General features: G+C 54.6%; 1 protein-coding gene across 1 annotated transcript; it reads left to right on the plus strand.

Moving 5' to 3' along the window:
• Positions 1-1,184: 1,184 nt before the first annotated feature.
• On the plus strand, positions 1,185-14,192 carry wnt3 (wingless-type MMTV integration site family, member 3). Its single transcript, XM_029135527.3, has 4 exons — positions 1,185-1,632; positions 8,248-8,489; positions 10,384-10,649; positions 12,221-14,192. Exons 1-4 carry the CDS (start codon positions 1,553-1,555, stop codon positions 12,698-12,700), a joined length of 1,068 nt encoding a protein of 355 aa, XP_028991360.1. The 5' UTR covers positions 1,185-1,552; the 3' UTR covers positions 12,701-14,192.
• Positions 14,193-14,573: the final 381 nt, after the last annotated feature.

Genomic DNA, 14,573 nt, shown 5'->3' on the forward strand with positions numbered 1-14,573 from the left:
GGCTCTGCCGCCGCCGCCGCCGCCGCCGCCGCCGCCGCCGCCGCCGCAGCAGAACACGCGCGGTCCAAATCCCAGCGCTGAGACCAGCACATTTTTGCCGATGCCGTAACGCACAGCAATGTTTGCGATTGGAAACAGGCCGCTGTAATTGTCAGCACCACCATGACATACTGCGTGTCATCGCCATTGGTAGAATGTGGAGACTCCCCACAACTGGCAAAACAGCAGGCCTCATACAAGCGCACGGCCACATCTATCAATTACTGTCACGTTTGGAGGCTCCGTCCTTTCAGACGGGGCGGTGGGTCGAGTGCTGCTCGCTCACGGCCCGTTTTCCCGTCCTCTTTGTTGTGGAGAATGAGAACACGGGAGGGGACCTCCAGACTCTGGACGCTGGCTCCTCCTGCGGAGGCGCTCGGACCCCCTGCTGGGCGACCCTCCAGCCCCGCGAGGTCACCCGCGGCCCGGAGCCGTGAGCGGGTCGGAGCGGGTCGGAGCGAGGCTCCGGTCTGGAGGCCGAGCAGCACCTGTCAGAACCGTGTTTGTAACAACGACGTCGTCATGGCTTTGGACAGTGAGGCAATTAAAAACACTGGAGCTCCAGGTCGTCCATGGGATCAAACGGGAGCTGCTCGTCCTCCGTCCTTCCTGCGACGACGCGCTGATAAGATCCTTATCGCCGCCTGTTTGATCTGGGCTGTTTGTAGGTGAATCAGAAGCAGAAGAGTCCATCGCTCGCTGCTCAGAAAGACAATGTGGCTGCAGCCGCTTTACGGCTTTACGGTGTCTTTTACGTCTGTCGCTGTTGGGGCGGGCGGACAACAATTTAGGGAATTCAGTGTAAAGCGTGTGCGTGGGCGGCGTCACGGCGGCGCCGGGCCCGTCCGGCCCGCGGACCGCCACCCACAGTACCTGCAGCCACGCTGGGGATTCTCCCCTGATCCAGGATGAAGCGAGTTGAGTAACAACTCTACCTTTTCATGTGTCCCTCCCCCCCCCCCCTCCCTTCGCTCTTTCTTTTCCACATTACCAGGGGGTGGCGTGTGATTGACAGATGGGAACGAATAATAATTTTTTTTCGTAACCTAAGGCCATCTTCTGTGATTGGCTTGCCAGCTGACATCTCCAAACCTCACCCCCCCATGCGTCTCTCTGTCTCTCTCTCTCTCGCTCGCTCTCTCACCCCCCCGTTAATATTGGGCCTGTGGATGAGGCATCCTGAGGGAGAAAAAAGTAGAGAGAGAGAGAAAAAGATATCTACCTTAGGGAAGAACCTCAGAGAGAGGGAGGGAAGGAGAGGACGGGTAGGAGCGTGTGTGCATGTGTGTAAGAGACACTTATTCTCTTAACTACTAGGAGACAGACACACTTTCCTGGCCCGACTCAAAGAAGGGGGGAAACAGGAGTAAGATTTTTTTTTCAATGTAATTTTAATTTTCCCCTCATTCAACAATCAAGCAGCCCTAAAGCCTCTCTTCCTGGAAACTCTTCACTCGTCTTTGCCTACTGGAAGTCCTATGTATTGATTTGTCTGCCCTCTCACACTTACCTCATGGATTTGTACCTGATTGGATATTTGATGTGTGTGTGCTTGTCCAGCTCACGGGTGCTTGGAGGCTATCCCATCTGGTGGTGAGTAGAAATCCACAGTTTCAGCATCAGACCCTCAGCTGCTGCATAAAGAGAATGAGAGAGAGAGAGAGAGATTTTGGTCAAAAGATCATTTCTGCGCTCTTTCAGTTGACTGCGTGGAAAAATGCCGTCCGGCCCGGTCCAAAGAATTTTAACCTCAAATTCGCGTGTAATGGAAAAGGCTCGCCGTTCTTTCCCCCTCCACACTCGGGTGCATCGATCACGTTGGAGCCTGTTGTGATGTAAAGACGCTGATTGCTTTAGTTGCGTTAGCCATGTAACAATCGATGAATGTAGGAGGGAGCGCGTGATCCGGTCGCCAGCGGCACCGTAGCGACTTTCTACACGACAGCGTAAGTCAGAAAGATCATTCAATATTACATAAGTTGTGGCTGTTACTCAAGTGAAACAACGACGCTGGTGTTGCTCCTGAAACTCAGCAAAGCCTCCAAAAAGCTCCTTCCTCTGAACCAAAATCCATTTCTTAGTGAAATATAAACATGTGATTTGACTGCTGCTTCAGGATTAGGTGTCATTGTTTGTTTGCTGGTGTGCGCGCGTTGAGGCCGGCAGCATTTTTTTTGTTTTGTTTCTGTATTCAACATAATGTCTCGCCACTGAAGAAGTTGCAGGGATCCTACAAATGATTAAAACTAGAACTAATTTCCAGTCTGTCATGGGGTTTCAGTTGTATTTAAATCAATCCATTTTTTTAAAACACTTCAGCGTATCATTTCGCTTTTCAATTGTACCACAATTCACCCCCTCCTCTTCGGATTTGTCAGCACACAATATGTTTAGGTGCCGCAGGGTTGTGTTCTTTGTTAAATTAAACCAGATCGCTTTTGGCACCAGCAACTGAAATTTAGAGGTTTATCTCATTACAAATTCAGCTACATGCAGCTGACCTCATTGCTCCTGGTCTCCTTTTGTAACATAAAGCTTCTATTTTGGAGATATCCACGTAGGCGTATGACAAAGCTCCTTTGGCCCGGGACACAATACTTGTCAGAGCTATTGCACTTTTAGTGGCCTAACTAGCATGTGGTCCCACCGCGGCGCTGTCCAAACCGCGAGCATCTTCTGGTTTCATTTACAGAGCAGGCAGCTGCCAAGCTCCCAGGCCACAGGGCTGAAGTGTTAATGGCAAAGAGGACTTTACACTCGCTGCTGGCTTCTGTCAAAGCACCAGACAACAGCGACAATGAGTCTGGGATGCTGCACCGTGAACTACCTGCAGCTGTTCAGTTCAAGGCGCTAACGTGACACCGGTGTAATGTTCAAGCCCGAACAATGCGGCACCTCTGCTTTGGGTAGAAATCTGCACGCAGGCGCTGGGAGGATGCAAAGCGGAGCCGTGGCTCCAGGTGAGCGGGCAGGTGCTGAGGAGCCGGGCTCGGGCCCGGGCTCCGACCCCCCGCGGTGAGCGGCGTCCACAGGAGACGGAGCGAGCTGCGGCGTCAAACGAGAGGGAGCCGGTTTCAGCCCGGGACGGCTCCTCGCCTCGTGTCTCAGGGGCGATGACTGGGCCGTAAATTCTTCAGCTGAGGTGGGACAGGTTGGAGGGAAGAGGCGCTCTGGCTGCTTTATGCCTGGCAGCCTTGCTTTTAACAAGACGGGGTGTTGAAAACAAAGCGGGGCATAAATAACTCGGGTGAGATGCACATATGCATGACAGAAGACGAGGTGCAGCAGGGAGCGAGCGAGCGAGGTGGGTCTGCAGTAAAATGCAAGAATGCTGGCGAAACAGCCGTCTGAGAGAATTCAAACAGAGGCCCCTCAGAGTCTCAGCCTTTAGACCTCACCTCCAAATCTGTTTAACCGTGAAGCTGAACCTAAAAATAAGGAAGTGGACGATTGCGACACAACGTGCTGCTCTCCACAGCCTGAGTCATTAACAGGAGTCACGTCTGGGACTGTTTTAAGCCCGTGAGTCTCAACCCATCAGCCCTCCTCAGCGCAGCCTGAGCCGCATCATCAGCAGCAACGCGCTGGCGATCACTTTCAACAGGAAATTACCTCCGTGACTCGCTTTAACGCCCTCATATCACACTCGCTCACATGCAGCGCCGCGCTCTCCCCTAATCCTCTGTTATCGCTGCTAAAGCTGCACCGGGAGCACGACACACTGAGCACTCGTTGGCACCGAGCTTCGTTAAAAACGTGCCTGATGACAGAGGCCAGATCACGGATCAGATCCTCGCCGTGGGCTGCAAAAAGAAGCCACTGTATCATCAGAACAAATCTATCGATAGAAACTCAGCTCACTCATCCCTCATCCAAACGTATCTAAGTTACTGAGGTCCCAGTTCAACCTGAGCGGCTTAAACGGGTTCCAGAGTCCATCTCCAGGTCTCAGGAATGTCATTATCTGACCCCCCCCCCCCACCTTCGGCCCTCAATCCAATCTTCCACCCCACAACCCCACCGCTGGCGAAGGCATCACTTAAATGATTCTGCAGGAAAACCCTCCGCTGGACGTCTTGTGTCAAAAGATCAAGGATGTGCGTGTATTATTGTGAGCAGAAGAATGTCCTTCACGAGGACAGACGCAACTGGGCCGGGGTCAAAGGTCACGCCTCCATGCGGAGCGAAGGGAAATATGCATTTGAGCGCCGAGCATGCGGCGAGACAGCGCGGAGGCCCGTCCCGGCCCGGCGACGCTGTGGGTCCAGAGCGCTCGGTGGGAGCTTCAAAGGAGAGAGGCGTGTGAGAGCTGTGAGGGCGAGTCCTTTCTGCAGCCATCATCAAAGCACATGCGCTGCGTTCCTGTAGGAAATGACAAAGTCCCCCAGCGCACGGCTATTAGTGGCACTAAAACACAGGCCGGGGCAGTTCCTCACAGGGAGAGAGGAAACAGCCAGGGGCGAAGGGACGGTTGGGACACACATGATGTTTATGTCTTTATTAGCCGGCCGATCTGCTCGGCTCGGCTTGTGTGAGCTTCATTACCAGCAGAAAGCCATTTCTCCATGGAGACGATGTGTTGATCAGGAGAGGAAGCGATGACCGTCACTCAACGGATGCAGTAAGACACGTCTCACACTTAGACTGTGAATGAGAATCCACAAACACAGACTCCAGCTGGTCCGTTGCATGAGGAGCTGCTGCTAATGAAGAAAACAAAGTGCTCCTTCATTCGCTCACTTCACCTAGACTCTCACTTAAACAGGGTCCGTGCGTTCCAGACAACATCTGGACCTGTGTCCCCCGTATCTGGTGTCCCCCACATCTGGACCTGTGTCCCCCGTATCTGAACCTGTGTCCCCCACATCTGGACCTGTGTCCCCCGTATCTGAACCTGTGTCCCCCACATCTGGACCTGTGTCCCCCCACATCTGAACCTGTGTCCCCCACATCTGGACCTGTGTCCCCCACATCTGGACCTGTGTCCCCCCACATCTGAACCTGTGTCCCCCGTATCTGGTGTCCCCCACATCTGGACCTGTGTCCCCCGTATCTGAACCTGTGTCCCCCACATCTGGACCTGTGTCCCCCCACATCTGAACCTGTGTCCCCCACATCTGGTGTCCCCCACATCTGGACCTGTGTCCCCCGTATCTGAACCTGTGCCCCCCACATCTGGACCTGTGTCCCCCACATCTGGACCTGTGTCCCCCACATCTGGACCTGTGTCCCCAGTATCTGAACCTGTGTCCCCCACATCTAGACCTGTGTCCCCCGTATCTGAACCTGTGTCCCCCGTATCTGAACCTGTGTCCCCCACATCTAGACCTGTGTCCCCCACATCTGGACCTGTGTTTCCCACATCTGGACCTGTGTCCCCCACATCTGGACCTGTGTCCCCCACATCTAGACCTGTGTCCCCCACATCTGGACCTGTGTCCCCAGTATCTGAACCTGTGTCCCCCACATCTGGACCTGTGTCCCCCACATCTGGACCTGTGTCCCCCACATCTGGACCTGTGTCCCCCACATCTGGACCTGTGTCCCCCACAGAAGACAGACTGACAGCAGCTTCCTCTGCCGGAGCCTCGTCTCCTCCTGCGCCGCCGCCGCTGCTGTTGCTGCTGCTGCAGGTTCACAAGTTTACGCTGTGCCGCTTCCCGCTCCCTGCTACCGTGGGGAGAGGGGGGGGCACAGGAGGCAGGAGGAAAGAACAGGTTGGAACATTTTTCAAGGGTCCTGTCATTTTTTATCTGATCAGCCAGGAGCTGTTGGACTACAAATCAAAAGTGTGCCAAAGAAGAAGGGAAGACAACAGAACGCAGACGGCAGCTTCGCATTCCAGCCCCCACCAGGAAAAGTCCCATCCTCGGCAGAGCCTAACTTTCCTTGGCCCACTTACTCTCTTTCGAGTGTCTTTACGTCTCTGCGGACCCCGTTGTGGGATTTAAGGAGGAGATGTTTTCGGTGCACGTCTCTGCTAGGGCCTCATTTAGCAACGACGCCCTCCGGGCAAATCTGACAAGTTGAGCTGCAGCGTCAACATACAGAGGTAAATTAGAGGTAGATTAGAGTTTAATGCAAACAGTGTTTGCGCTGCCTGTTACTGCAGAGGGCTCCACAGGAGCCCGGATCTCACCCAAGGAGTGACAGAAGCCACTTAGGACCCAGCACCTCGGGCGCAAACTCAGCATAAGCTAACACTATTCACTTCTCTTTATAAAATAAGTTTACTTGTTCAGACAGAGCTAAGAATGACTGGCACCTATGGCCAATAATTACTGTGGGGAAACAGTAGCATTTCATCAAAATTAAAGCAGCTACCAATGAAGTCCTATAATATTAATGTCATATTTAAGAGCAAGGCTAAATGTGTTTATCAGGTCTCTGCTGAGTCCAATCCCACGCAGGCTCCTGATCCAAACAGGCCGGACCCCCGATGAGCACACCTGCTCGCTGACACCCACTCGCCAGCCCTGATCATGACCTTCAAACCGGCCATTAGATGAAAAGAGGCTCAACAGGTACGCGGGCGCCTGCAGACACGCAGCCGCGCCGCCGTGGACCTCCCACCGCAACAGCTGCAGCACATTTGTGACTCAGTCTGGGTTTGCTCAGAGGCTAAACGCAAACAAGATGCAGCAGCGCTATTCGTGCGATGCAGTAAGCGGTTCCGAGCCGCCCCGGCAGCAGACGGACCGTCACAGAGCCGGAGTCACGTGGGCCCAGCTTCTCTGGTGTCTGTGGCTGCCAGCAGCCCATCACAGCTTCACACAGAGAAAACCCCCATCCAGGCTGCAGGGGCCCGGGGCCCCAGAGGCCCCAGAGGCCCCAGAGGCCCCGTGGACCTGCCTGGGCGTGCTCCCCGAGCGCCGGGCCCCGTGGCGGATTCCCCCGGAGCTCCGCCTCGGCGCAGGGCCCGCTGCGCCCTCACTGGGTCCAGACACGCCGCTCGTGGCTTCTGGGAAGCGGGCGAGCATGGCACACATGTGGTCGACACGCATGCGTCTGCATGTGCGTCTGTTTCAGGACACGCCTCGTCCCCCGAGGGTGACGACTCATTAGCACCTCGCCAAGAAGGGCCTTTCATCCCGTCCCTCCACGCAGAGCATGCGCGGCGCATCCTCTGGGTACCAAGACGATGGGCCACAGATTTGGCTTTGCCAGCGATTCCATCACAGATCAGTGTGTCTGAATAGATATGAGGGACAGGGGCCTGAATGCAGGTAACAGGCGGATGATGACGTCGGGCAGCGTGTGGACATCAATCACGGCGGTCCGTCCCACGACGGAGAGATTAATGGGAAGTAACAGGGTTGGCAGACGATGTAATTAAGGTCCTTAGTCACTCAGTCACCGGACGAAGTGAAGTCAGCAACACGTGAAGTCAAAGATGGCGTATGAGCTAATGCTGCTTCCGCTGCGTGGACAGGTTGACGCTGGAATTAGAACGTCAGCAGTGACCTCTGGGCTCAGGAGGGAGGAGAGGTCAGCGCCTCATCCACCCGCACGCAGAGCATCTTCACAGTCCTGTCACTGTGTGTGTGTGTGTGTGTGCGTGTGTGTGTGTGTGACTCTGACAGACTACAGTTGCTGCAGGAGCTTCTGGATGAAACTGTAGTGTTGTTTGAGCTTGTCCTCACAAAAAACGTGTTAAAACTCGGCCGTGGCAAACGATTCTCTCGCTCGCTTATTTCGAAAGAAATAAAAAGCAATTAAAATTAATGACCTGAATGAATCTATAATGGTTTCTGGCATCGCAGGCCGATCTCTGCCGCTTTGTTGGGGCAATTAATCCCCGTTCAGGCACACGAGCCTCACGGTGAGGCAGCACCGTCACGGTTGAAACTCAACGCAGGTGTTTTCAGACATTTCATCTTGTTGGAGGGGGCTTTTCCTTCGTGCGCCTTATCTGGCAGATCAGCTGATCTGTGTATGCTAACAAGAGGACAGGCTGCTACTAATAGCTTGTATCCTCGCCCTGAAGTGGTCGCATTGGCCTCCACCTCTGGATGAGAAACAGAATAAGCAGGAGCTCTTGGTATAAAGTCGGTGAAGCAGATGAGTCAATAAAACAGCGGAGCATGAATCGCTGCATTGTCACGGTTAAACCTGAGCTTAGCAGCTCTCGCCTCCTCTCAGCGCAGACGCTGGGGTTTGTGTGTGACTTCCCACATTCTTTAAAGCGCTTGTGTGTGCGTGTTGCAGGTCCCTGGCCCTCGGGCAGCAGTACTCGTCTCTGGGCTCCCAACCCATCCTGTGCGGCTCCATCCCCGGCCTGGTGCCGAAGCAGCTGCGCTTCTGCCGCAACTACATCGAGATCATGCCCAGCGTGGCCGAGGGCGTCAAGCTGGGGATCCAGGAGTGCCAGCACCAGTTCAGGGGCCGGCGCTGGAACTGCACCACCATCAAGGACAGCCTGGCCATCTTTGGCCCCGTCCTGGATAAAGGTGGGTTTACTCACACAGCAACAACTACCAGTAAAACACGCGCCTGAGGCTTCTGACAGATGACGGACTAGGGCAATTACAATAATATACACCTTTCCTGGCCGCGCTGAGAGGTGAGCACGCACACAAGCGCCGACACATGCAAACCTCCATCTGCCTCGACCTCCAGACTGTGGTGGAGACGCTTCACGTAGCGGCGCTGAAGCAGCGGAGGCACAGGTGTCCTGGTCTGAGTTGGTTTTGTGGCGAGCGAGGCCGCTCATTAGAAATGAATTAGCCTGTGTGTGTCAGAGGGGAATGAATGTGGGCAGGAACGGGCAGCGCCAGCAGGCCAAGCTCCCCGGTCAAATAAAGGGGAGAGAGGAGGCCAAATGAGATTACAGGCAATAGAAAAGGGCCGGGGGGCTCCGCTCAACCCCTACTGTGCATGAAGACCAGTGCGCGCCTCACACAGTCCAGCTCCCACGGACGCCCCATTCACACGCCCTTTTGACTCTGTCATGAAAACAGGCTGAAAGGGGATCTCGCCTAACCCAGCACTGTGGGACAGGGAAGACAAGGCAGGTGGGAAAAGGAGGAAGGAAACGAGGGAGGAAGGAAGGAAGGAAGGAAGGAAGGAAGGAGTGAGCGTGCCACTTTGGGAATGATGAATGGGAATGCTGGAGCTACCAACCGCCACGTTAGCTACGCGCTGGCGACGGCGGTGCTGTTGGTGGATGCCTGGAGGAAGTCGGGGGAGCGGGGCAAGAGGGGGGGTTGAGGTCCTGTGCTGGGTGGTGTATGGGATCTCAGCTCAGGGGAGGGAGCTCAGGGAATGCCAGCTCTGGGCACAGTGGGACTGTGGGGGCGCGAGTCGCTGGGCCCTTTGTGCAGATAATACAGTGTGACACAAGGGAAACAAAGGCGGATTGATGGGCCCAGCAGGTAGCAGCAGCAGCGCTAGCTTGGCTAGCAGCCAGAGCTCCTGGGGCCCCGGGCTCACAGGCCCCTGTTGTGGAGGGCCTGCTTGGCTTGCCAGGGCCAACGGGGACGCCCAACCTGAGCCGAGGGCGACTCACTCATCATTTCATCAGGATGGATACATTTAAAAAACACTGCAGACTCCTGCCTAAATACCGGTTCCTGTAACATCACATTAGCTCCACTGCTAAAAACAGCCCCGACAAGAAGCTATTTCTGATTCAGCCTCCCTTCGCTGTTTCTGAGAGAGTGGGAAAAAATGACAACCCTCCAGCCAAACTTTGGGAAACCTTGTGGTTTGTAAAGTGGTCTGATTGGATTGAAAGCTTCTTTGGCAGTGAAAATACTGAGGAATTCTTGGCTTGTCATAGTTTAATTCACAGCTTAAATTCTCTGGTCGTGTTCATACAAATTTGAGAACGCATGTCATGCAACTGTGCACAGCAGAAGGAGTGAACCGGGGCAAGTCCAGCTGCTGATCAGGGTCACCTCCACAACCTGTGAGCAGCGTGGGGGGGGGGGGGGGGGGGGGTCCACAGCAAGTGTGCTGCCATTGTGAAACAATGGTATCCAGTTACATAATAAGCTGTTGCCTTCAAAGGGGGTGTAACCTCATCCTTCAGTGTGAATAAGAAACAGGCCGACACACTGCTAGGTTTCACCAGAGGGCCTTAGGCTCCTGACAGGGACGGGTGGGGGGGGCAGCATTCCTGAAACACTATCCACATGCAAAGCAGCGCACCTTAGGGATGACAGGAGGTCACCGAGATCCCACTGACACGGCCACAATGGGCTGATGTCACCGCCGAGACGCGGCCGCGCTGTCACCGGCCGCGCTGGGAAACACCGTGGAACGTGTGAACGCAACGCCTTGTTTTCTACGTCCACCCGGAGGCCTCATGTGTTTAACGGACCCCCCGCTTGTGCTCCGCAGCCACCAGGGAGTCGGCGTTCGTGCACGCCATCGCCTCGGCCGGCGTGGCCTTCGCCGTGACGCGCTCCTGCGCCGAGGGCACGTCCACCATGTGCGGCTGCGACTCGCACCACAAGGGGCCGCCCGGCGAGGGCTGGAAGTGGGGCGGCTGCAGCGAGGACGCCGAGTTCGGCGTGCTGGTGTCCCGGGAGTTCGCCGACGCCAGGGAGAACCGGCCCGACGCCCGCTCGGCCATGAACCGGCACAACAACGAGGCCGGACGCACGGTGAGTGGGGACGCGGCGTTCGAGCCCAGAGCATCCGATGAGCGTATTGTGTGGAACACGCGGCAGACAATAGACAATGACCCGACTGTGTAGCAGAATGCTTGATCCAGGGAGCATTACTGCTGATCTTACTAATTGTTCACGTGATAGGCAGGGATTTGGTGTTTGACTTGTTTGCACATTTCAGGTTTCCACCTGAAAACGAGCGCTTGACTTTGAATGATTGGTTAATTACCCGTCTCAGCAGCGGCCCGGCCCGGCCCGGCCCGGCCCGCCTCGCCCCTTTCATGCCTTGCATCCCAATTAAAAAACTCCCTGACAGTCAAACCGCCCGAGCCAAGTTGAACGGGAAGACGGGGGGAAATCGGCTCAGGACTTAAAACATCAGTGGCGGCTGTCACCGCCGGGGGAAAACACTGGCTGAGGGGCAAATGGTGGGACCGCACGGTACCAGACAGCGCTTTGATGTGAGCAGCGGCAGCAGCAGGAGACCACAGAGCCTCCGCCGCTCCCCACCTGGCGCTCTCACGCTCACGTTCAGCCCCAGGGGCCTCTGGGACGCCGGCGCTGGCACCACACGCCCACGTGTGACGTCACCGGCCCGTCTCCCCCCTCACCCGCCACCGGTGGCCCCGTCCTTGGCCCACCTGCCTTCCGCCCCAGCGGAGGGAATTCTGCAGCTAAATATAGCCGGTGATTTAGAGCACAACAAAATCAAAACACAGAGGTGAAACGTGCCCCGCGGCGGCACACTCACGCTGTGAGCCAGCGACTTCAGAGGGAATTAGCAGCAGCACGGAGCGTCTGTACTTAGCAGCTGCACGACACCGAAACATAAATTGCAGCCATTGGCATATTGTTTTTCTTGGCAACCTCTGTGAGTCTTTAGTGGCTTTGTTAGTCTGCATCACAGCGTTTCCTGTAAATGTCTGACTGCAAAGTTGGCGGTAACCGGCCTACGCTCACTCAGTCAGTTATTAAATTAATACCAGCATATTTTACTTAATTACACTTCATGCTAAAGCCGCGTTTGCCTCTCAGGCCCTAAAGGGTCGTACATGCAGCTGGCTTCGTTAGGAGGGAGGCTGGTGTCCGGACAGCAGCTCAGCATCAACATCACCTCTCGCTCCACGCAGCTTCAAAGCTCTGGACAATTAGCGCCTCTAGGGATTTACTGCTGTGAAAGACGTGCCTGCAGAAGTGTCTGCAGCGTGTTGAACACAGGTCTGCAGCGTGTTCATAATTAGGGACTGCAGCGTGTTGAACACAAATCTGCAGCATGTTCATCGTAAGGGTCTGCAGCATGATGATAATTAGGGTCTGCAGCGTGTTCATCGTAAGGGTCTGCAGCGCATTCATAATTAGGGACTGCAGCGTGTTCATAATAAGTGTCTGCAGCGTGTTCATAATTAGGGTCTGCAGCGTGCGCTGCAGCTGCATGGAGCGTGAGCTGACACTGTCAACTTGCTGGTATTTGGTTATTAGGCTGCTCCGCGCGCTTGTTCCAACACGTGCATGTGCGTGTGACGTTCCTAAGGGGTGAACGTCAACGTGTGCTCTGTGCTCCTCAGACCATCCTGGACCACATGCACCTGCGCTGCAAGTGCCACGGGCTGTCGGGGAGCTGCGAGGTGAAGACGTGCTGGTGGGCGCAGCCGGACTTCCGCCTGCTGGGAGACTACCTGAAGGACAAGTACGACAGCGCGTCCGAGATGGTGGTGGAGAAGCACCGCGAGTCGCGCGGCTGGGTGGAGACGCTGCGGGTCAAGTACGCCTTCTTCAAGCACCCCACCGAGCGCGACCTGGTCTACTACGAGGGCTCGCCCAACTTCTGCGAGCCCAACTCGGAGACGGGCTCCTTCGGCACGCGCGACCGCGTGTGCAACGTGTCGTCGCACGGCATCGAGGGCTGCGACCTGCTGTGCTGCGGCCGCGGCCACAACACGCGGACCGAGATGCGCAAGGAGAAGTGCCACTGCATCTTCCACTGGTGCTGCTACGTCAGCTGCCAGGAGTGCGTGCGCGTGTACGACGTGCACACGTGCAAGTGAGGGGGGGTGTGTGCCCCGACACGGACTGCTGGACCCCCCCCCCCCCCTCCTGCACGACCGCCCTGCTCTGCCCCACACACACACACACACACACACACACACACAGCACTAAGAAACCCACTCAGCAGCACAATCAGAACCCTGCACTCGAGTCCGAAGCGACCAGAACCACTAGAAGCAGTCCTGCAACAGAGCAGAAAGTTGAACGAAGCTGGAGTTGCCCCCCCCCCACCCCTCGTCTTTATTTATTTCCCCTCCATGCCGACGCAGAGCCTGTGGCATGTACAGTAACACTTTTTACCTGTGACGTTAATGCAGTACGAGTCGAACTAACACCTCACTTCCACAGCCGCTCCGGCTGCTTTCCCTTTTTTTTGCTTCAAACTAAACCAACCTCTACACTGTCACTGAAGGCGACGGCCCCCGGGAAACCATCGCTTTGTAACTACTGAACTGAAAACAGGAGGCCCTGTTTTCCCGTCAACTACTGAGCTGAAGAAACCCTGGGTGTCGCCGGTCGCGCTGACTCCACGGCAGCGGTCGGACGTGAAGCCTGGAAGATCTTTGCTGCAGCCTGAGTTTACAGCCCAGCATTTCTGAAATATTAGCAGTGGGCTGGGACTGGAGGCAGGAGGGAGCATGTGTGCGAACAAGCATGCTCATTCCACTAACAACCCTACATGTGTACATGCACGCAGGCTCCACACAGCAGCTGGGAGCAACGTGTGCATTGTTTAAGCTAAATGGCGCCACGTGACGCTGCTCAGACCACTGACAGATTTGTGTTTTACCTATAAATCCTCCCATCAGACGTCCAGTCCCAGTCAAGCTTCAGCATGTTTAATAGTAATTCTGGTCTTTTGAGCAAAGTGATTATGTGGAGATGTTTGTATCTAACCCTTCACAGATTCATCAGGTCCAGTGTAAAAAGCAAACGACCACATACACATGTGGAGACCTGATCTCAGTGGGTTCTGTTTGTATTTACGGCTGAGTCATCAACATGTGTTCTTGTCAGAACCTCGTCCAACGTCTCATGAACTATGGAAAGTCCACCAGAAACTGCGTGTGTGAGTGTGAGCGTACCTGTGACTGATTCAGGGACGGACGGCGGACGACGGGCTCTGCAGAACCATGAAAAAGGCTGAGAGGATTCCACACATGTTCTGACAGTCCCACCTGCTTCCTATCAATTATATTCAACAACAGAAACACGTTACCCAGTAGTGTATAGACATAGCTTAGCGTCTGCAGCATCACCCCCTCCTGGGCCTATCTGTGTGTTCAGTGTCCAACTCCCTGCTCCTCCCGCTATATCCAAAGTTTTGTACAAATGTTTTAAAGTGAATAATTCCCTTTTTATTTTATAATCGTAAATGTTATGTTTTTATAAATATTATTTATTATACAATGTATATATCTGTATGACTGAACTAAGATTATATATTTGAAGAACACAACGGTCTCGTGCTATTTGCTTCTTAGCTACGCTTTCTCACACACACACACACACACACACACACACACACACACACACACACACACACGAGTGGACATGGAGGATTAACTCGTTAAGCGTTTGGTTTTTCTTATTATCAACACAGAATTTAAAGTGTGACAGTTGGCTTCTGTGCAACAGATTTTTGCTGCTGCTCTAAATTAAATTAGCATCAGTTTATTGCTGTTCTCACACGACAAGACCTGAAATAACCGCTTCGCTTCGCCATTAACCGACACAGAAGCGCTGCAGTAGCTACTTGGTAAATGACTGACAGCGTTTTCTTGCCGAGTTGTTCAATCGTTGCTCAACAGAGACGCTTTCGAGGTTAACCTCAAATGCCTTCGTTGGTTCATCTCATTATGAGATGCCACA

Source organism: Betta splendens, chromosome 19 (assembly GCF_900634795.4).
Source record: "Betta splendens chromosome 19, fBetSpl5.4, whole genome shotgun sequence".
Classification (NCBI taxonomy): Eukaryota; Metazoa; Chordata; class Actinopteri; order Anabantiformes; family Osphronemidae; genus Betta; species Betta splendens.